The 21,674-nt window shown below is 38.8% G+C and overlaps 2 protein-coding genes across 2 annotated transcripts; one reads left to right on the forward strand and one right to left on the reverse strand.

Annotated features, from left to right (window-relative positions):
* Window positions 1-1,373: 1,373 nt before the first annotated feature.
* On the forward strand, window positions 1,374-6,631 carry LOC128490353 (zona pellucida sperm-binding protein 4-like). Its single transcript, XM_053462204.1, has 13 exons — window positions 1,374-1,463; window positions 2,053-2,155; window positions 2,894-3,015; window positions 3,225-3,318; window positions 3,674-3,829; window positions 4,364-4,554; window positions 4,749-4,846; window positions 4,924-5,051; window positions 5,146-5,335; window positions 5,444-5,594; window positions 6,063-6,141; window positions 6,269-6,373; window positions 6,489-6,631. The coding sequence occupies exons 1-13, from the start codon at window positions 1,374-1,376 to the stop codon at window positions 6,629-6,631; spliced, it is 1,650 nt and encodes a 549-aa protein (XP_053318179.1).
* A 519-nt stretch (window positions 6,632-7,150) lies between these two features.
* On the reverse strand, window positions 7,151-15,164 carry LOC128491212 (cationic amino acid transporter 2-like). Its single transcript, XM_053463487.1, has 11 exons — window positions 14,789-15,164; window positions 14,467-14,622; window positions 13,830-13,995; window positions 12,335-12,471; window positions 11,433-11,655; window positions 9,726-9,862; window positions 9,318-9,420; window positions 8,713-8,849; window positions 8,117-8,283; window positions 7,552-7,660; window positions 7,151-7,308 (listed from the first exon to the last, which is right to left on the reverse strand). The coding sequence occupies exons 1-11, from the start codon at window positions 15,162-15,164 to the stop codon at window positions 7,166-7,168; spliced, it is 1,854 nt and encodes a 617-aa protein (XP_053319462.1). The 3' UTR covers window positions 7,151-7,165.
* Between the last annotated feature and the right edge of the window lie 6,510 nt (window positions 15,165-21,674).

Below are 21,674 nucleotides of genomic sequence, written 5' to 3' on the forward strand. Positions count from 1 at the left end.
TTTTCAGACCATCAAAGAATGGCCTACCAGCCTCTCCATTTTTAAAAAATGTAAGATTATAAAGCGCTTCAATGTAACTTCTCTCCTTATATTAAACCTGACTGATAATACCTGGAGCCCAAACACTCTCCTACAATGACATCCAAAATAAAGTCTCCATTAGTAAATACTAAATCCAGCACAGCCTCGTTCCTTGTTCTCTCTACCAATTGCCACAGTCTCTCTAAGGGATGTTAGGATGCCTCTACTCCTGGCTGACCCCACGGTGTTGTTTTCCAACCTACATTAGGTAGATTATAGCCTCCCATAATGATAAGGTCACTTTTCATTGAGATCTTCATGATTAGTAGACGGTCGGGCTCTTCTGGCAGTCGTGGGGGTCTATGTATCACACCAATGCGAACATTGTTCTAAAGTTAGCCAAACTATCTCTAGCTTCTCCTTATTACTTTGTATCAGATTGAACTTTAAACTATTTTTACATTAAGGGCGACATCTCCTGCATTTCTGCCATCTCCTTTCTGCATAACGTGTCCTGGTATGGCACCACACACCAATCATCTTGTTCATTGTACCGGGTCTCAGTAACCACCACTAAATCCGCATCATCACTCGTTACCAACGCAGTAAATACAGATATCTCTGTGTTTTTTGTTCTGGACTAGTCAACGTTGTGCACGCTCCCACACTGCCCGCAATCACTTGTCTACAGATCTACAGAGATCAGCTGCCACCATTTAAAATGGTCAAAGGAGGACAATTTTATTTTGAAGGTTGTGGTTAGAGATACGGCCAAGGTCATATAATTAAGACGTAGCCATATATAAATATAGTCATGGGAGTATATATATATATATATATATATATATATATATATATATATATATATATATATATATATATACACACACTTGTAAATGAGACCATGGAGCATGCTAATGGTGCTGGTGTAGTGACTGCCTGTGATTTATCATCTACTAGGCCTTAAAATACCAGGGTCTATTTATTTCTCTATTTATCTTTTTACTGGGTTAGCTCGTCATTTCCTCTACTCCCATGATGCAAAGGGCATTATTATTAGTTATTGTTTCATATAGCACCATCATATTCCATAGCGCTGTACAATGGGTACTCAGGACATAACAATTTGAATTACAGAAACAACAGGTGAGGAGGGCCCTGGTCCAACAAGCTTACAATCTGTTTATAGTCATCCATGCAACGTTATACTGCTTTGGGATATAAGCTACTTTCAATGAGAAATAAAGTGTTCACAGTAAAGCAGCACTCTCCTACATTATATACCAATTATCCTCCAAAATATACAGGATTTTGGAAGTGATTTTAAATAAGATCACCGTGTCTGGATGAGAATGACTCCTGCCCCGCAAGATGCAGCTTTGCTGTGTCTTAAAGAGATCTCTATGTGTTGGGATTTTCAACCTCTGGCTGTTAACGACAATGTACGTTCATCAAACCAAACCTGGACTGGGCATGATGGGAGTTGTAGTCTGAACCCATTGTGTGCTGGGGATTCTACTACCTGCTTAGGGTCAAAGTCATCTCTTGTTCTATACATTATTAGTTGACAAAATTCTAAAAACCGCATGATAGCCCGGCTTCGTCCGTTAGGGGGCTTCATTGCACCCAATTTAGGGAGTTATTATTCACATCATGTTGTGCGACAACATTCTGCCGGTTATTAAAATACATTTAAACAGAGAAACCCATAAGTGAAGGCAAGCTTGATAACAAAGCTGCATATCCATGCACGTTTACACTCCAGCAATGTTTTGGGTCATAAAAGTGTTAATGTTATAAAAACTTGGGTAATTGATTGTGGACCTGGGAAGAGTGTGATTGCATTTGGGACACCTGAGATTCACATAACATACCCTCCCACTTTCTCTCTTTTCTTAGTATAAAGATCTGCCCTTTGAAGGGTGTAGCTGTATGGGTTCTGCAGCCAGAATGGGTTGTTCTGTTAGAGATTGGGCCTTTACGGTTGTATTATGGAGCTATGGGTTGCAATGTTTGCTTTGTGGTGCACAGGGGTTCTGGGATGATCCCTCCTATTTGAGATGTGGTGCTGCGAACTTGCAGTTTTCTCTTCCTTCAAACATTAAAGATTCAGCTTTTGTTTTGAGAGCACTTGGTAAGTATGCCTAAATATTCTATGGGTGGAAAAAGCTTTATGGTGGCTCAGCAGTAAGTAATAAACCTGTAGGGTTCCTTGGTCTGAAAACCTTGTATGTGCTTTGCCAAACTCATCTGGCTGGAGGTAGAGCTGTGCATTCAAAGTATCTTTCTGGGGCACCTAGAAAGGTGATCCTGGGGTAAATCGGTATGAATTAATTGCAACAAAGGCTTCCATCTGGTTTCCCTGAACTTGCCCTGGATCTCTGTGGGTGAGGTTGCTTGCACAGTGGGTCTTGTGGAATCTGGTACCAGATGATTCCTTAAGTAATCTGGTGTCAGTATTGGGTTACTGTTCTTGTTGACTATAGGTGTTTGTATCAGTAAGGGTTACTACTCTGAGTCTTGGACTTTGTTAAAGTTGGGTAACTGGATGAGTCTATGCTTTCTCCTGGAGCTGGCATATCTCATGCTTGTAGTCTTACTCAAGGTATGAGGTATTGGGCTGTCCTATCACCATATCAAGCAACATTGCCTGGGCCATTTATTGGCTGACATGGTAATAAGATCACTTATTATAGGTGTAAGATGGGGCCCTGGCGGCATAATGCCTGTCCATAGACCTAAAGTGAATCTTAATCTACACTGGCTTGAACTGGGTCTATTTATGACTGGGTTAAACTGAATGTGTGTTAATGGCCACGTCTTCTAAACAGACATGGGATTATTCGTGTTGCTAAAATGCATCATTTTACAGATCACAAAGGGAAAACTCGTGACCTTCGCAACAGTTCTGCTTGTGGGATCTGGGTAGGGCAGAAACCGGATGGCTCTCTGCTGGTTGGTGCTGCATATGATGGGTGCTTTGTAAGAGAGAAGGTAAAGTGTGTCTAGTAAGAGTAATATAGCCTTGTCCGCCCTAGACATTTTTGATGTATCTATTGTCTAGTGGTATATATATTGTACAAGGTGTCTTGTGATCACTGTTCCAGTTTTCAAACAGGGCAGAGTTTTCTGTGAGTAAAGGTGTGACAGCCTTATCCAGTATGTGATGCCACCAATTTAACTTGGATGACCTGTATTCACAGAATGGTGATCATGTGATGACTATTAGTCTAGAAGAAGTTATCAACGGTCAAGCTCAACAACACAAAAGGGACTTAAAATGCCCAATCATGCCAGGTAAGTAGATTATACCGTTACAATGATTGTAGGGCTACAACGGCGTCTTTGGTTTCTGTTGGAGGCTTGTATTCACTATTTTCTGTAGTGAAAAAGTACTATACTCTGCAAAGTCATTTTAAGGATTTTTGGTCACGAGATAAACTGATAAGTAGCTTTAGCTCAACATCAAATCTTGTAAATGGCCAGCATTTCATGCAAAAGTATATCTAAGGTTGAAGGATTTTTTTTTTTTTTTTTTTTTTTTTTTTTAACCATGAATTGTTAGTCATGGATTCCTTCTAGCTCTCAATCAGCTAGAATGTTTAATACATGGGTGAGGGATATTCTAAGTTTAAAACAAATGTCTTTTTAGCCATGGATGCTCCTAAACCCAATATATGTGCGGCTGTTATGAGAGAAGACCGATTGCCTTGTGCAACACCACCGATATCGAGTGGGCTTTGTGACTCCCTTGGGTGCTGCTTCAATCCTATGGATGCTACAATGCCTTGCTACTATGGGAATCCGCGTGAGTATGGATCTCTTACCGAACAATGACTGATAAAGTAAAGATTACTCTACTCCTGCTCTTGCTGGAAGTGGCAACTTTGCTAGTGATCTTGTCTTACATTTAGTCTTTAATATGGAAAACCTACCCAAGGTATCCTTTGATTCAAACTGTCTAGTCCCTTGCTGTATAAAGTACTTGTTGCACCTGAATCCGGAATCTAAAACCAAAGACTGGGTAAGGTTTGAGTCTTTACAGCATAACAAAAAAGGGTAGACTAAAGAGCTGTAGTCAAACTCTGTTTCTACAAGCCCCAAATAGAGCCACATACCATTAAAACGAACAGTCTCAAATATTTAATCTATGGACCTGTTTGAAATGTATTGCATTTAATTTATATAGCATCAGCAGACTTCGTTGAACTTTCCCAATCCACGGGATGAAATGCAATTATAGAGATGTAAGATGGTAGCTGTTCATATAGTTCTAGTATAAAGGGTCTGGGATTAAGATTTAGGTCAATCTGACGGTGCTGTCGGCCTTGTATCTCTGCAGTGACTGCACAATGCGCTCCTGACAACTACGTTCAGGTTGCTGTTTCTAAAGAGGTGACCATGCCGTCTTTAATCTTGGACTCTGTCAATGTTGTCAACGTGAATCCAACTTCATGCCCTGAATTACGAGTTTCCAAGAGTAACTCGTTCATCGCTTTCCGCTTTCCCTTGTCTTGTGGAGCATCAAAGCAAGTAAGGATGAAACTTTGCAGTTGTGATTTATAATCCTATTTTGATACCCTATGGTGTCTATGAATAAGACAAGATGGTCCATGGGAACAAAGCCCTGCTTCTTTGGACTTTAGATGTTCATGTAAAATGCTTGTACTTCTAAACTCCTTATCCTCTGTACTGCCCTTGCCTAACTTTTTGTTTCATTTTAAAAGATAAATGAGAACTCGGTGGTCTATGAAAATACAATAGAGGCGAAACGAGACATAAGGATGTGGCAAGGAGCTTCTATCACAAGGGATAGTACAATGAGGTAAACCTGTCATTTTTCTGCTTCCATACTGCCTCAACACCTGGAATATCCCTCTAAAAGAGAAATTTGCTTTCCAGAGTCTCCGTTCGCTGCCTTTACTCCAGGAGTGGAATTGTTCCATTGCGAGTTGAGGTGTTTACGCTACCCCCTCCTCTCCCTATCTCTACCGTGGGGCCGCTTCTTCTCGAGATGAGGATTGCTCGGGGTAATGTGATACTGGCCCAAAATCTGAAATCGAATGGAGTGATCGCACAGCTTTTGTGTTTTAACCTTCTGCCTGTGTTCTTCTTCTGGTGTAGATCCTGAATATTCCTCATACTACACTGGCGGCGACTACCCTGTTCAGAAAGTACTAAGAGATCCAGTGTACTTGGAAGTCCGGATTCTTCAGAGAACAGATCCGAATCTGGTTTTAATCCTGAATGAGTGCTGGGCCAATCCCTCTGCAGATCCCACACAGCTACCCCAATGGCCCATCTTGGTGGATAGGTAATGCACGCATCTAGCTACTACTGCCTCTCCATGAGTTCTCGGTTTACCTCAGAACTGTATAGTATATATTGGTCAGCATGACATCAGACTTTTCCTTCTCCCCAGGTGCCCTTTCCCTGGAGACAACTACCTCACTCTGTTAAAGCCTATTATTGCCTTATCTCTGAGCTTTCCTTTCCCATCCCACTATCAGCGCTTCATGATCAGCACCTTCGCTTTTGTGGATGGAAGCACTCAGAATGCACTTAAAGGACTGGTAATGGTTATGTTTAAACATTCTAAGCTCTTCATTAGCATCGTACCAGTTACCAATTGGTTAGAGTAAGTTGGGATTGGATCAGGACAGATGGCCCTATTGCCTTAGAATAGGATTGTAATCTACATTTTCCTAAAGTTTCCCACTTTTATTATGGAACACGTTTACTCTAAAGTGTCGTCACTGAATACAGTAAGATATATTAAACAAGGTACAGTTCTTTCTATCAAGCGCTGTCATAACTTGGACCATGAAGTATACAAACGCTTATCTGAAGCAACACTGCTTTAGCCCCAGGCATTATCAAACGCTTAATTGAGATGTTTGTTCCAATGAATGGAGACTTCTCCATTTGGACACTTAGTATGGTAAATCTGAACATTCATGGTATCCACCATGCACTACCTGATCTTAATAGATGTTAAAGTGGATTAGGTCTTAATGCTGTTTATAAATGCCAATCCTCAGGTCTACTTCCACTGCAGTGCATCAGTGTGTGTCCCATCCACTCTCGATTCATGTAGTACTACTTGTGCACGAAGAAAAAGTAAGTTTATTCCAACCTTAACTTGTGGCTATTGATCTGCGCTCGAAATGCTCTTCATGTCAGTCTACCTGGTATAGCACATAGCAGTTTCACAACTTTTGCTAATGGACAAACGCTCTTTTTCCAGAGAGAATGATTAAGAAGGTAAATCCAGGTGAATCTGACATGGTGATATCATCAGATGGACCAGTAGAATTTGCTAGTGTCTTGGATGCCACTGTTGAAATGGAAGGTAACTAGCTGGCTACCATAACATAAACTGCACTTCTGAGGCAAATGGTCAGCACCTGGGACTCTAGTGCTAGTTGACTTGCCTAAACTCTCTAATATGTGTGGTCTCATTACAGGTAATATGTCTCCAAACCACTCTGCCTTCAGCTGGCCTCGAGGAACAATAGCTGCTGGAGTGTTTGTGATTGGTGTCTTCATTGTTGCTTTCTGGATGCACCATAAGAAACGTGCTCCCAAAATGTATACTGTAAAGGCTTAAATAAAGATGCCTTTTCTGTCAAACTGTCTCTGTACTTTCTATATACCGTATTTACTGGTCCCTGCATGTCTCTACCAAATCATATGCTTGAAGGCAGGAGCGTGCTAGGTTCGCATTGCATTTTAGCATTTCTAATCTAGTGGAAATGTGTGACTCTTCTTGCAGCATCTGTATTTCTGGAGAACTTTGGAGTCTCTCTGCCTATGATTTACCCACCTACATAATTCTTTACATCAGATGTAGCACTTCCATCAATAGAACAGTTTGCCCCACAGCCTTTATAAATACTACATGTCTGAATTAAAACCCTAACTAATGTTTGTGGTGTGGGACCCTCTTATTTCAGAGCACACACTTTAGTGCCAATTTCATTAAGTGCTACCTTGTTTTGAGGGGAGCATTAAATAAAAACAAGATTCTTGCAGCATATAGCAGTTGGCCATTTGTCGTCTGTGATCTGCTAAATGGAGATTGTCAGTCTGTTCATGAATGGTTGTGTTTGAAATAAAGACTCCCAGCTTTTACTAGTAGCATTTATTGATTGAGTTGTACTTCAAAGAACTGTGCCTTGGACCCCATGTCTGTTGTATTATCCTCCATCCTCTGCTCGGTGACGCCTATAGCGTGCTGCCTTTCTGCACTATGGTGGATGCCATAGCCAAAATAGATCACAAAACCTAGAAGAAGGGATCAACAAGCGGTTAGCTGGTACAGCCTTTTTTATTTAAAATTCTTTAAAACGCCAGTTTATATAATTTCATTATTGTACTCTATGGATGTCCAAGCTTACTAATGGTTGGTTTGCTTACTGGTCCATCACAATTGTGATGGATGTTAAAGGATAAGTGCGCACATTGAAATCTAGGTTATTGTTGGCTGTCAAAGACCATTTCATCAAACGGTATTAAATGAGTCCTTACCGACTGCCATCCAGACCATGTAACGAAGCCAAGTGTCTGTGCTTAGCTGGATCATCAAATATATATTAACCAGAATGCTAAGTATAGGCAAAAGTGGTAGAAACGGGACCTGTGCCAAAGAAAAGGTGTTTAAATAAAAAAGAAATTAAAAAAAAAAAAATACATTTTACTGGGTCTCACCAAACTGAGTAAAAGGGTGTGATAACACGCAATGAAAGTGGTGTTATTGCTATAGCAAGCAAGAGGTTCCTGCTGATGCTACTTCAGACCAGAATTACTCTTTACATGGCTCTCTAGGGTCCAGGTTTTAGGTCAACTGACTTTTTTTTAAATTTTTTTTTATTATCCCTGGTAATAGACAGAAATAGCAAAACTGAGACAAACACCGATGCTATGTTTTTATACAAGTATGGTAACAGAATCTAGCCTCAGGTGTCTTTTCAAGGTCTGCGTATAAGCTATTTAATATTTCAGACACCATAAAAGATTCTAAAATGTTCTGGGCTTATAGTGTAAAATAAACTCCGTAACCTCTGCTAGATGAATGTTAATGTATGGGACTCACCATGAAGGTAGCTCTGCTCTGGTTTTGTGGCTGTCTCCAAATCATAAATGTGGCCCCTATTATCCCAAGGAGCGCCAAGGCAAGCAGAGTGGTGCACCAAGCTCTCCCCGACAGAATGCATTCTGATCCTGCTGTTGACACCACACTTGCTACACAGGTTAACAGAGCTGCAAGGAAACAAAACGATCTACGTTCAGCTATATAACTTTAATGTTTCAAAAATGCATGGACCATTTGAAAGTAGCTGTATAAAGTTCTTCCTAATGACTGACCACATTTTTCATATGTTTGCCTGATCGTTCTTAACCTGCCGATAATCAGCTATAACTGTTTTGCTTCCTTTTCCTGCTACATTGAAAACGTAAGGCTGTCCTGCCATTTTCCATTTTTTCCAATATCTTCTCAAATTAAGAGATTTTGATCTCGATGTGGTATGTTGCCTGCCTCCCTAAATCGGTCAGTGCCGCTTTGATCTGACACATTACATTTGTGTTCATTGTGAGCTTTTATATAGATATATTTTGTGAAAAATGGTGTGGATGGAAAATGCAGTCAGGTTGACATCTCTAAACAATAAAATGGTAGAAAACACCAACTTATAGAAAGCACACAGCGCGTCACCAGATTTGAAGAACGCGTTGAAGGCATTTTTGAGGTCGGAATTATTGTGCTCTTCTTCTGGTCCTGTTGGTCATCTTTATTCTCTTTGATGAGATCACTTTGTGGCTGGTACCTATATAAATCACACAGCTACATATGAATACTTGGTAACAAACAGATCATGTTACACATCCTATAACTGATCTAACTAGGGCATAAAGCTTCCTCTTTTTATCTAATAAATGGAAAGCTTGCAAGACCAAGGTCCTCTTCTCCTTCCGTTGCAGTATGTCTTAACACGTGTTAATGTTGTCCATTTTGTATATTGTCAGTTTTTATTTTATTGTTAATTTTCACTCTCCCTATTCTGCTATGGAATAATAAAAAAATAATTTAAGAGAAGGGGCTTACTGTGTTTAACCACAAGACACTAGTACATATGCGAAGGACATTAAAAGCTCCTATTCCAGAGTCTGCTTTCAGTCTTGGCATCCCCTGCCATGGTTCTGTCAACTTTAATATAAAAAATCTCCAGTTTCGCTTTTATTAATGCCCTTATCCTACCGCAACAGAAGTTTACTGGTCATTTCAGACTATTTACCTTAACAGAAGGACGCAGGACGAAACCAATGTGTAGGCAAGAAGAGTCCCAATAGACATCATATCTACCAGAGCTTTTAAGTCGAAGAGAAATGCCATGAGGGCTGTGGATAAAAACTTACAAGGGTTAAGAGATTGGTTTCATGCGCTAGGATATGATTATCATCCTGCTAAGTAAAGGTAAAGGTGTGTTTGTGTTGCTGTCTTCATTTCAGATGAGTCTTAAGCAATATTATATGCTATGATGGGCAAACATGTAACAACACCCCTGTAAGATGTTTTTTTATACCATACATTCTCATATAGATACTAGTGCTAAAATATTCATGTTTTAGAAGCGGATATGCGTTGAAATTTAAAGATAAATAGTACATGCAAAATGTAGAAAGAAAAAATGGAGGACACTCACCGGCCACAGTCCCTGAAGCCATGGTGGCTACCACTGGGCTCTGTCGGCTGCTCACCCTGGACAATGGCTTGAAAAGCAGCCCATCCCTGGCCATTGCAAAGAGAATCCGTGGCATGGGGAACATGGATCCCAGGAGACTACAGAAGAAACAAAATTCAAAAATGCAATAGAACTGTCTGAAAATTACCAAAAAAAGTCAAGCAGATGAGACCAACATATGTCACATATGTCAAGCCAATGATAAGATTGTTAAAAGTAAATATAGGGATATTTTAATGAAAATATATACATACAGATAGTTATGATTACAACATCATGAGCTTGTAATCCTAACCCTTTCTTTGCCTCCTTCATGGTGAATAGTACCAAGAGATACTGGATATTATCTTTTTTTGTGTGACCCAAGTAACTACCATAATTTATTAGTTGGCGTTTTCCATCTGGAAAAGTACTGTGGTCGGTGATATACTATATAAAACAATAAATAATAATAATAATACTGTATATGACACTGATCACATTATCTTACTCTTTATTATTATGGTTATTGTGTTATGTATACATCATATTCTATAGCGCTGTAGAATGGGGTTATGATTACATGAACTGCCAGTGAATATAAATTACATGTCTCTATATATACAATATAGCAGAGTAAACTCTGAATGAACTCTGCGTAAGTGTTTGTTTGAACCTTCTTTTAAGTTGTGATGACTACTGAAAAATAAATCGAACACTCAAGTAATAATTTAGGCCTTTCCCAAAGATATTGACTGTTATTTAAAATATTTACTTAAAAAACTAGGAAGAAGTGATGAAGATACAGGATATGGGAGCAGTTTTGATGTTAGCGGTTTTTATGACAATACATCATAGACCTGCACTGGCCATGAGGCCAGGTGAAGGGCCTGTAGGCTGGTGGCTAGTAGTGCCTCCCACGGACAGACTTAGGAAAGTGATGAATAAATTAAATAGCACTTGAACATACGTTATATGACCAAAAGTATGTTGACCATCCTAATACATTTCTAACAAGTGTATAAAATCAAGCTCATAGGCATACCTGGGAACTCTCCAGGTTTGACCCAGAGATTGCCGGGTGAGCACTGCTTCTCCGGGTCGTGGGGTCTTGACACGCCCTGCTTGCTGCCCATTTTCCATTTAAATAGGAGTGTTTCCCGCTGCTGTCAGTGGGAACTTCCCCGACGTCAGCGGGACCGCCCACCGACATCAGCGGGACCACCCACCGACGTCCGGGGGGAACGCCCACCGACGTTAGTGGGCAGTCCTGGCCATGTCTCACAAGGGAAGGCTCCTGGTAGCTGGAGCCCAGAAGTTCCCAGGTATGCACATAGGCATCCCAGAGACAAACATTAGCAGTAGAATGGGTCGTACTAAAGAACTCATTAACTTTTGATGTGCACTTTAATATGCATTTTTCGACTTTAAAAAATACAGATCCAGACGGGTAGCCCTGGCATGGTACCATGGTACTACTATTTTACCCATTTCACGTCATTTAAAATTGCCACACATCCATGTCTTTTAAGGGACTACTGAGGGCCTGTTAATCATCTTTTTATGGTGTCTTTAATAAGCTGGCTCCTGAAATTGATTATGTGGCTCCTAAAATATGCACAAATTCATTCAACTGTAATAATAGCTATTTGTTCATTCTGAAAAAAATGTATTCCATACATTCCTTACCTTGTGGTCAATGCACATAATGAGCCTACAGCGACAACATACTTAGCAATGCTCCAGCCAACATATTCAAAGGCAGCGGGCAGTGGGCTCCGAGAATCAAGGAGGTGATATGGCATCATGAGGGTCAATGCGGCAGAGACTCCGAAATATGCAAGGAAACAAATGGACAAGGAGATGACTATGCCAAGAGGAATAGATTTCTGTGGATTCTTCACCTCTTCGCCTGTAAATTGAGTTCCAATGGGATAACATTTTAATATTAAACTGGAGCAGAGATTTAATACACAATAGGTTTTAATGAATTCAATACAAAAACTATAACACGAGAACATACTTTAAAGGTCCTGTTCCTACCACACCTAAAGCTTATATATATAATTATTATATACAATACTACAATATTTGTGCTAAATGCAACATTAGAAACGTAATTCCCAGTGCTTAAACCCCTAAATTGTGCCTGATTTACAGTATATAGAGTTGGTGTTTTTTTTAGCTGGGAACACTTAATTGTCATGTGACATATAAGCGGGCAGTGATAAGCTGTTGCCATTGAAACAGAAAAGGCTTCTTCAAAATTTTGCATTGTTTATTTTATATATATATATAAATGGTTTATTTATATTTAAAAAAAAAAAAAACAATGCAAAATTTTGAAGAAGCTGGGAGAATAAAATGCCAGATTTAATAAGGTAATAATAGTGATGGAGGTTTTTGTTGAACGCCACATTCTATACAGGAATATATAAAATATTCTTACAATTTAAATGTTCAAATACATCATAGTGGCATTCTTGCTAAAGTCTCTCTCCATCCTGTGAAGGGGGAACTGTGGATTAACACATTGTTCTACTAGATACAATGAAACCATTATTTTGATAATTGGGTGTATTTTTCCCTACCTGTAGTGGCAATGCAGTCAAAGCCAACAAAGGCATAAAAACACGTAGCTGCTCCAGACAATGTTCCACTGATACCAAAAGGCATGAATCCCCCAGAGCCAAAGTTGACCGTTATGTTGATGCCTGAAGAGTGGTTACTGTTCATATGAAGAATAATATTATCAAGTTTGTTAATGAATGGAAATTCAAAAACCTCATTTTGGGGAGATAAACAAACCATGTACAAACAAGGGTTAAATTTGCTTACTGAATTAACGATGTTAATCTACATTGTTGCTTTTACATCTGAATGCTGTCACATTTGTAAGGTTACTGCTTAATTCAAGACTGTAATCATTGTGTAATAAAAAATCCACCCTTAATGAGCTGAAAAGTCAAGCAGTAAAGTATTCTAAAAACATTCATTTCCATGCCAAGCCACAGCATTTCAACTGGGTTGAGGTCTGACTGGGCCATTGCAACGTCTTGATTCTTTTATTTTTCGGCCATTCTGTTGTAGATTTGCTGGTGCACTTTGGATCGTTGTCCTGTTGCGTGATCAAATTTCGGCCAAGCTTTAGCTGTCGGCCAGTTCATGGTCAACTCATTGACTGCAAGGTTCCCAAGTGCTGTGGCTGAAAAAGAAGCCCAGATCATCACCCCTTCACCACCGTGCTTGAAAGTTGGCATGATGTGTTTGGTTTTGCCAAACATGGAGTTGTGCATTATGGCCAAGCATCTCCACTTTGGTCTTGTCTATCGAAGGACATTGTTCCAGAAGCCTTGTGGTTTGTTCTGATGCAACTTTGCAAACCTTAGCCGTGCTGCCATGTTCATTTTAGAGAGAAGAGGCTTTCTCCTGACAATCCTTTCAAACAAACCCTACTTTTTCTAATTGTACTGTCAAGATTTAAAATGCTAATTGTAGCCTGTAGAGTCTGAGCTGTATCTCTTAGGTTTTTTGCAATTTCTCCGAGCATTGCACGGACTGACCTTGGGGTGAATTTCCTGGGACATCCACTCCTGGGAAGATTGGCAACTGTCTTGAATGTTTTCTACTTTTGAATACGTTTTCTCACTGTGGAATCATGGTCTTATGGTGTTTGGAAATGGCCTTATAACCATTCCCAGATTGGTGGGCAGCCACAATTGCTTCGCTAAGACCATTGCTGATGTCTTTTCCTGTGTCTTAACTGTGTGGCCATGAAGACATTTAGATATTAAGTTAAAAAAAACATCTAACATCCATTATTTTCTACAAATGGAGCATTTTGCACACAGATTGCTCCAGGCCTATATAAGTATGACCCAACTTTTCTTACTTGTACTGGTCTCAAGGTAGACTGCCCAAAGGTCTTCGTCTTCTGGGGAGTGGCTTTGAGAAGGGGTGGGGCACATATGGGCAGGGCTAGGGGCTGCGGGCTGGGTGTGAGTATCGCCAAACACTGACGCTGACGGGTCAGACGCCTGGAATTCCCAGTTATTCTAATTATCTGTCACTGTCCCAGGATTTTACCTCATTTGCCGAATCGTTTCTGTTAATTCCTCTTCACTGATGTCCCAGTTCTTCAGGTCCCCTTTAATACACCCGCCGATGATAACAAACACCAGGACCAGCATGTTAATCGCTGTAAAGACTTTATTCACCATCGTTGACTCTTTCACACCAAAGGAGAGGAGGCCTAGTAGAAGATTATTGCATTTTAATCTGTTAAAGGCAAATACTTTGCTGACAAAACAGAAGCGCAATTCTAATAAAGTTATATTAATCACCTAATAAAGAAAAAGAAATATTAGTTCGGTAAGATGATAATTAGCCTTCTGGAAGATATAGTCTGGACATAAAAACAAAGACCAAATAATGTTGAGGTTTTACAGCAGGCCAAATGGTTGTCCTCCATCTAACATTAAATTGTGATGAATGGGCATGTTTATTCAGGCAAACCTGTCACTTTTTAAAAAATAATACTTAAAAAAAGGGACTAAATAAATAGATGTAATGTTGTTTACTGATTTTAAAGAAGGCAAGATAATTGATCATTGGTAAATATGTTTTTTGAACAAATAAATCTGAGGGTTGAAATAGCAGTAAAGAAAAACAAATTATGAAAGAAGTAAGACGGTGAAGGAGTGAAGTGTTGTCACAAATTTACCTGCTAGGAGAAGTATGAGACACACGGCAAAAATGTCTGGATACTCCGCTAGGCCAGGCAGATCCATGGACATTGTGCTGCTGAAGAAATCGCCTATTTTTTTCCCCACCAGTTCATCAAAGGTAGCACTCCACGCTCGAGCAACACTGGAGGTACCTATGAAGAGATAGTATTGCTGACTATCTAATGTAATACATATAGCTGTAGTTTGTATAGTTTCTGTTTTTTGCAAGATTCCCACCATTTTGTATTTTTAGCAACCTCTACAGAAACTAAGAAAACATGTGGGGTATTTACAGAGACAGTGTACTTGGTGTCTTGCCTATAACGTAGGATAGTATCAGGTTCCATCCTGTGATAAAGGCCCAGAGCTCCCCAACAGTCACATAGCTATACAGATAAGCAGATCCTGTGAGAGGTACTCGAGCACCAAACTCGGCATAGCACAGTCCGGCCAAAACAGAGGCCAAAGCTGCAATAAGGAAAGAAAGGATAATGCTGGGACCAGAGTCGACTTTTGCAACCTCTCCTGCAAGAACATAAACTCCAGCCCCAAGAGTACTTCCAACACCCAAAGCCACCAGGTCCAATGAGGTCAAACATCGACAGAGACCAGAGCCGCCAGTTCCCTCGGAAGAGACTTTCTTTGTCCGGGTGATGCTCAGGTAGAATGTATGAAGTGCATTGTAAGGTGGCATCTGAAAGGAAGAATCAAGGTGTGTTGGTCATTGGGGAAGACACGGTAGTAAGAAATAAAAATTAGTTGTTTGATGGCCCATGATTTGGTGATGAATTTATATATTGGATCCATTCAATGTATGATAACATTTTAAATCAATTTTGATTTACAAGCCATTCCTTAAAACACTCAGCATTTAGGATAAAGGACAAGATGCAGTGAGGATTTAGGAGTTACCCCACTGAGTTCTGGTGGGAATAACCATACAACATAAAACAATGGTGTGCAGATTGGGTTGGGAACCTTTCCTAAATAAGTCACAAATTTAATAAACACGATTTGGGGATCATACCTGATCAGTCTTATTGGTAAGCATTATGGGTGTTGAAATAATATCTACACAAGAGCCTCTTTACTACCAAATACATTGATTATGAGTTCTGTTAATGTAAATATACTCCAGAAGGCTGGATAATGGGTCGCTTTAGGTACAAGACAAATTAATTGTATATCTTAGGCTATCTATAGCCGTGACATTTCCATTGTGTAGAGAGCTTGAAACAAAATACTGAGTGCTACCCGTTATCAGAAAGCCTCGATTACCTGACTGATTAGACCTCTGTACAACCTCTTGAGAAGAAGAGTTTTAATTAAGGTTTCTCTGTGCTCAACATCATCTAATTAACTACAGTTCATTTTATTTAAAATAGTCTTTGACATAATAGTATAATTTAGTAATAAAGAACTACTACAAGAAATAGGATTTTTTTTTAGGTTTTTTACTTATATTGTAGGTTTCAACTTGTTTCAAACTAGAGGAATTAATTATATTTTGATAATTCTTTAGTGGATCTCTTGATTCTCTATGCCACCCAAAATATCATGAAGTAAGTACGATGACTGTTTCCTTCCTTGCTTGACTCGCTCCTCACTCCCTCTTTGGTTCTACTCGTCAAATTTTAAAATGTTTGCCAAGAGATTGGGGCTCTCCATGTCCTCATGGGCATTAAGAATTACTTCTCCAATCGAGAAGGCATTGATTCGATTAAAGAAGTATTTACATTTGTACATAGTTATCTAGGATGAAAAAAAACACAAGTACCTGTTTAATTTTATCAATAACCTAATTGCCACTTTTTTAACACAAATATCCTAAACTTTTCAGAAAACGTTCGAAAAAATAAAATCTTACCTTAAATCCACCTGCGATGCTCAGAAAATCAAACTGAGCAAATGTATGGACTGATCTGTTCTATTCTTGAATAAATTCTTAAAGCCTTTCTACTTCCTTTTCGACCCCAGTGCTCTCATATTCGTTTAACCCATGATTTGCCAATGTGACACTCAATACACATCCAGTGTACATTAACGTTCCATCCAACACCTTTATGAGTCGTGAACATTATTACTGAACATTAATCTGTCCGGTTATTTGCGTAGGACAAAAAGAGTTTTTATATCTTTAATTAACATTCGAGCTTAAACGCTGCTGGGTACAATGAGTTAAGATTAAATAGTACGAGAGTCCAGTGTAGTTTCTATAGAGCTATTCAAACCATGCCATGTATTTCTGAAATCTTATAATCTCCTTTCTCAGGGAATTTGCTTCAGGACTCGCCTCCGCTAGTACCAAATGTCTATGGTCAGCGCATTGTTGAAATTGACCCCTTTGTGACCATTGGCAATTCATCTGGCAATTAATAGGTTACAATAGCCTAGTTCTTTGAGAAATGAACCGGAATTTATAGGGACAGTAACGAGTTTTAATTAAAAAAATATATATATATAAAAAATAATGTTGTGGTGCATTTTTTATGTATATAACCTTTACAATCTGTGATACCCTATATTACATTTATTTTTCTAACACTTGGAAGCAGATTAAATTGCGGTCAAAGTAAATAATCAAAACAGCATAAATAAATGTGCCAAAGCACATTCAAACATCTTTCTGTAAATCTATGCAAAATATATGCCAAACAGGCATGCATAAGACACGCATACAAGGACAGAGTATATGTGATTTCTTATTTTTTTGCTTATCAGAAACACACCGAATTTGTCTATATTGTACAAAAATATTAGAAAAACTAAGATCAGTTCACATATTTACTCATTTAAACTGGAGCTGAGCTGAATAATGCTGTAGACAGAACTCAATTGTTGGATTTTTAAATTCCAGACTGGGAACCTTTCCAAAAGGCTTTATTTCACATATAGAATTTTTTGCAATATAAAGACTCTCATAGAACCACATTTTCAGTTTTCTTAAAGTGGCTTTATTTAGCAGACCCTCCTTATATTATTTGCAGAATTGTTTCCTCAATGCTAACTTCTGTCTGTTGTCTCGTCCCTGGTTTTTTATGGCAGAAGCCAGTATCTAACCTTACAAGAATCCGTTTTCTCCAAAAACTTCATTTTATTTCCTCTAAAAGTTTAAATACATAAAAACAACTCGCTGTGTAACATTGTGTCCAGACTGGGACCACCTTGCACATTTGTGCCGAGAGGGATGCCAACTGCATTGCACTGATAAGGCCCATGAAGGCTGATTTGATGAGTGGGTCCTTTATGTCAAATAAATTCCCCTTGCCTTGATATGCCAATGGAGATTTTTCCTAATAGCACAAGTGAGCTAAAATTTGGGATACTCCCGAGAAGGGACACAGTGTAGGGCAGGGTACTGAGTTGCTGTCCCTTCTCACTTGAGTTGGTCTCATACTTTTTTGGGGGGATCTCTCGAGTGTCACCTCATGTGTAAAGGTGAGTCTAGTTGTGGGCATCCATGCTCCCTTATGCCTAGAGGGATACCAACTGCACCCAATGGCAAGGCCCATCAATGTTGAATGGATGACTGGGGCATTGTTTCGCTTGTGTAGAGAAAATGTGCCTCAGATTTGAGTTCCAGACTGACCTTTCGGGTGATGGAGATTTTTTTCTCTGTAAATGGCACAATTAAGCTAGAACTTTAGATCCATTTGATCAGGGAGCAGGGGTTTGAAGAGTATAAACCAGATGTCCTTGTGTTAGATAAAATGATTATGTTGGACTCAACAAAGCCTGGTATTCCATAAGTTCTAGGCATCAATACACATTGAGTTGGGCTTTTTCTGGATCAGACATCTCCTAAATTGCTATCTCATGAGTATCATGGAAATTGTAGTACCCAGTAGCTTGCCTACACCCTTTTCTACCGACATATATCAAGATATCACTAAGTCTACCTTCACACTGAAACTATATTTTATAATGAAAGTATATTTTTGGAACATTCCTAGTTCCTGGTGGGTGAATCCCTGAAAATCCAAAGTGCAACTGAAAATCACATAAGATCAAGGTGAAAAGACTTACGGTATCTTTGTAGTAACTTTGTCCCAGAGGAGACCAGAAATTGGAGTGATCTGGCACTGGAGAACGAGGGAGTGAAACAGACACAGAATTTGACAGAGAGTAATGATGTAATCGGGACCCCCAGGAGTATGTGGAAGGCTTTCTCAGCCTTGGCAAAATCTTCCATCTTTCCTTTTTTTTTTTCTTACAACTACCCCACCTACCACTGCCCTTCATCAACCCCTATGGTCAACCCCAACAAGGAGATCTATCCAGAAAGTTTCTTTCCCACAACTGTGTCCAAATCCTGCACAACGGACAGAGAGCTAATGTGCTGACAAGGAGGGGTACTGGCCCATAATTAACATTTGGAAATGGCTCATGCTGGCAATACTTCTTTAACACATCTTTTACCATTCCTTTCAGGCTTTGCTGTTTCACAACTTTTTTTGTTCCTTTTCCCTACCTATGGAATTGCTATTTGCTTTATTTTCGACTCTAAACCATCTGGGTGGGGGTGAAATATAAACTTGCCAAGTAAATTAATAATAATAATGAAAACAATCTAAATAAAAAAAAAAAAAATCAATGGTCATCCAGATGAAATCGTCACCCCCCCCCCTTTGCTTTAGGGTGGAAATGGCAGATGCTGCCCATCTTCAACCAGTGGAGGGGCCACTTGTAGGTAAAGAACAGCACCTAAGATTTTATTTTACTATATTATTAACAAATCGCCAACATATTGACAATAATTTCACATACAATGACAAACTACATAAGACAAAAGGGATGTGCTCATCGGAGCTCTGATAACGGAAGGTCATTTTTACCCATATGCACATAGCTCTTGGGACAACCAGGTTATTATGTTCAGGGTCATGTGTCCTATGAATATGGGCACACAAGGGCTTTTCTGTAGATACATTATAAACATGGAATCACGTGTACAGTACTCCCTGACATCCTAATATTCCGGTCATAAAACATGCAATAACATTAGTATTTTTTTGGAAATCGTGACATCCCTTTAACCCCTTAATGACAAAGCCCGTACATGTATGGGCTCAAAATGCATTGTTTTCAATGGTTTTAGGGACCGCCCATTGTCCTTAAGGGGTTAAATGCAAGTTAAGTAGCAATTAAAGTATGTATAAAGAATCCACATTATTTAGTCCAAGTTCCAAATTCCTCATCAGCTCGTAGAACATTGATGCCCTCTGGAAAAGATGTTATTTCCAATATTTTAATTGAGTATTTTGATTTTTTTTACTCTAATCAATTTGTAGATGCCTTATTTATTATTCTATTTATTATTTTATTATTATTAATTGATATTTAAAAATGGAAAGTTTTCTAGGTTAATATCCACAATCAATAATACAATATCCATTATACCTTGGTTTGTCATTGTGTGATTCCACCACTAGGGTTAGGCCTTGGTTATGTACAGATGAAACTGCGGATGATCCTAATGAAGATACAGTAGAGCTTGGGGCGGTTTTACTTTAAGAAGGACTGAATTGGGTTTTCATAATGAACGAGATTATTTTTTTTCATCTTACTGGGTCAACCCAAGGCAGTTACCAACAAATCTGTTAACTCACTACTACAGGATGGTTGACTCAGATAAGCTAACTAAATAGATGGGGAATTGCAAATGGTGATAATTGGTAGTTGTAGGTCCTTCTACCAGTAGCTGAAGACATATTGACATGCTTCTTGGGAAAAAGGCCCAGAAGTAGTCCAGACGGCAAGATCGCATTTAAGTAAGTGCTTACAAGGCCATTATATATTATGTTTTCAATGCCTCCAATGTAACTTTAGAAGTTACAAGCTGCTTTCTCGTTGCAACCAGCACTGCCTGCAGTTCACTATTATCCAAGAGGGAATTTTAACGTGTAAGCTTCCAATGTTACGAGGCAATGAGGGTTAGACCTATCCAGTGAGAGAACATTGATTGTTACGCATCTCGTCTCAGATGATTGGTTGAGATGTGTCCTGACATCATCAAAATACATCTGCAGCCACATCAGCTGTCAGTCTCGCGTTTCGCAGTACATACTAATGTTTTCTGAAAATTCCAAATGGGAACAAAAAATAATGTTGACTTCCATCAGAGAAGCCAACATTACTTTAAATGTTTAGTCAGCAATGTAATCTAAGTCCTTAATGATGTCATTGATATAAGAACAGCAGGCGTAAACATAAAGGCCTCAAAGGCTACAAACATGGTTCTTAATTGCATAGTTTGAGAACAGGTGACTCAATCAATTGAAAATAATAACTGAAAACAGCCTAAACCAAGAGTTTTATCTACCTCTTATTGTTAACACTCAGAAACCTGGTATACATTTATCTCATTAATAACGTGACAGATAAAAGAAACACGCAGCTGGTGTTTCTATAAACTCATGTTAAGTTGTTAAAACAAATACGTGTGGCATACGGTTGTGTGAAATCATCTACCTGCATTAGCCAAAGAGATTCTCTGCTTTTTTTGGTGCCATAACTTGCCCTACAGTGAGTTTTATATTATATTATATTATATATATATATATATTTTTTTTTTTCCGAATTGATCGTTTTTATTTTAATTATTTATCCCTTGGTCTTATTTATACATACGATCCTTTTTTTTATATATGTTTTCTTTTTGCTCTGTATGGACTCCTAATATATGTTTGTTTCCTTTATTTATATTATATTAATAAATTATATATATATATATTTTTATATTTACACTTTCTTTGAGCGCTGTCTTTCTTTAGTTAATTTTCAAAGCGATTCCTTGTCTGAAATGTGTTGTGCTCTTGGCTTTCATCCTAGAATGGAACAAACTCAATTTCTTCTGCTTTTTGGATAGAATTCAATATCAAAGAAGGGCAGTTTGAAACTATGTAGACGGATGGCAAAGTCCAGGACAGAACTGGCACCTTTTGGCCTAGGGGGGGTAAACAGAATTCACTGGCCTATAGTAATCTCTTAGAACCACGTGCATATATGTAAAAAAACAAACATGCATGTAAACACGGATAAAAAGTCCTAAAGGGTACACCACTTCAACTATTTAGCAGTGTGACCCAGGTTCATTACAGGGCAGTAATGAAATGTGAAAAGTAGAAAAGGGCAACTGCTTTTTGAATAAACTAAATAAATTTATTAAAACCACCTCTAGCTTATGATTTTTGTTTATCAATCA

Source organism: Spea bombifrons, chromosome 4, assembly GCF_027358695.1.
Source record: "Spea bombifrons isolate aSpeBom1 chromosome 4, aSpeBom1.2.pri, whole genome shotgun sequence".
NCBI lineage: Eukaryota > Metazoa > Chordata > Amphibia > Anura > Pelobatidae > Spea > Spea bombifrons.

What these genes read in the sequence shown, in the direction of transcription:
- LOC128490353 (XM_053462204.1), top strand. Translation starts at nt 1,374, where the DNA reads ATGACTCCTGCCCCGCAAGATGCAGCTTTGCTGTGTCTTAAAGAGATC. An exon ending in TTGCTACTATGGGAATCCGC is followed by an intron (nt 3,830 to 4,363) that starts GTGAGTATGGAT and finishes GTATCTCTGCAG; the next exon opens with TGACTGCACAATGCGCTCCT. An exon ending in AGAATGCACTTAAAGGACTG is followed by an intron (nt 5,595 to 6,062) that starts GTAATGGTTATG and finishes GCCAATCCTCAG; the next exon opens with GTCTACTTCCACTGCAGTGC.
- LOC128491212 (XM_053463487.1), bottom strand. Translation starts at nt 15,164, where the DNA reads ATGCCACCTTACAATGCACTTCATACATTCTACCTGAGCATCACCCGG. An exon ending in TTATGTGCATTGACCACAAG is followed by an intron (nt 9,863 to 11,432) that starts GTAAGGAATGTA and finishes TTTCTTCTGTAG; the next exon opens with TCTCCTGGGATCCATGTTCC. An exon ending in GGCTTCAGGGACTGTGGCCG is followed by an intron (nt 9,421 to 9,725) that starts GTGAGTGTCCTC and finishes TTTTATCCACAG; the next exon opens with CCCTCATGGCATTTCTCTTC.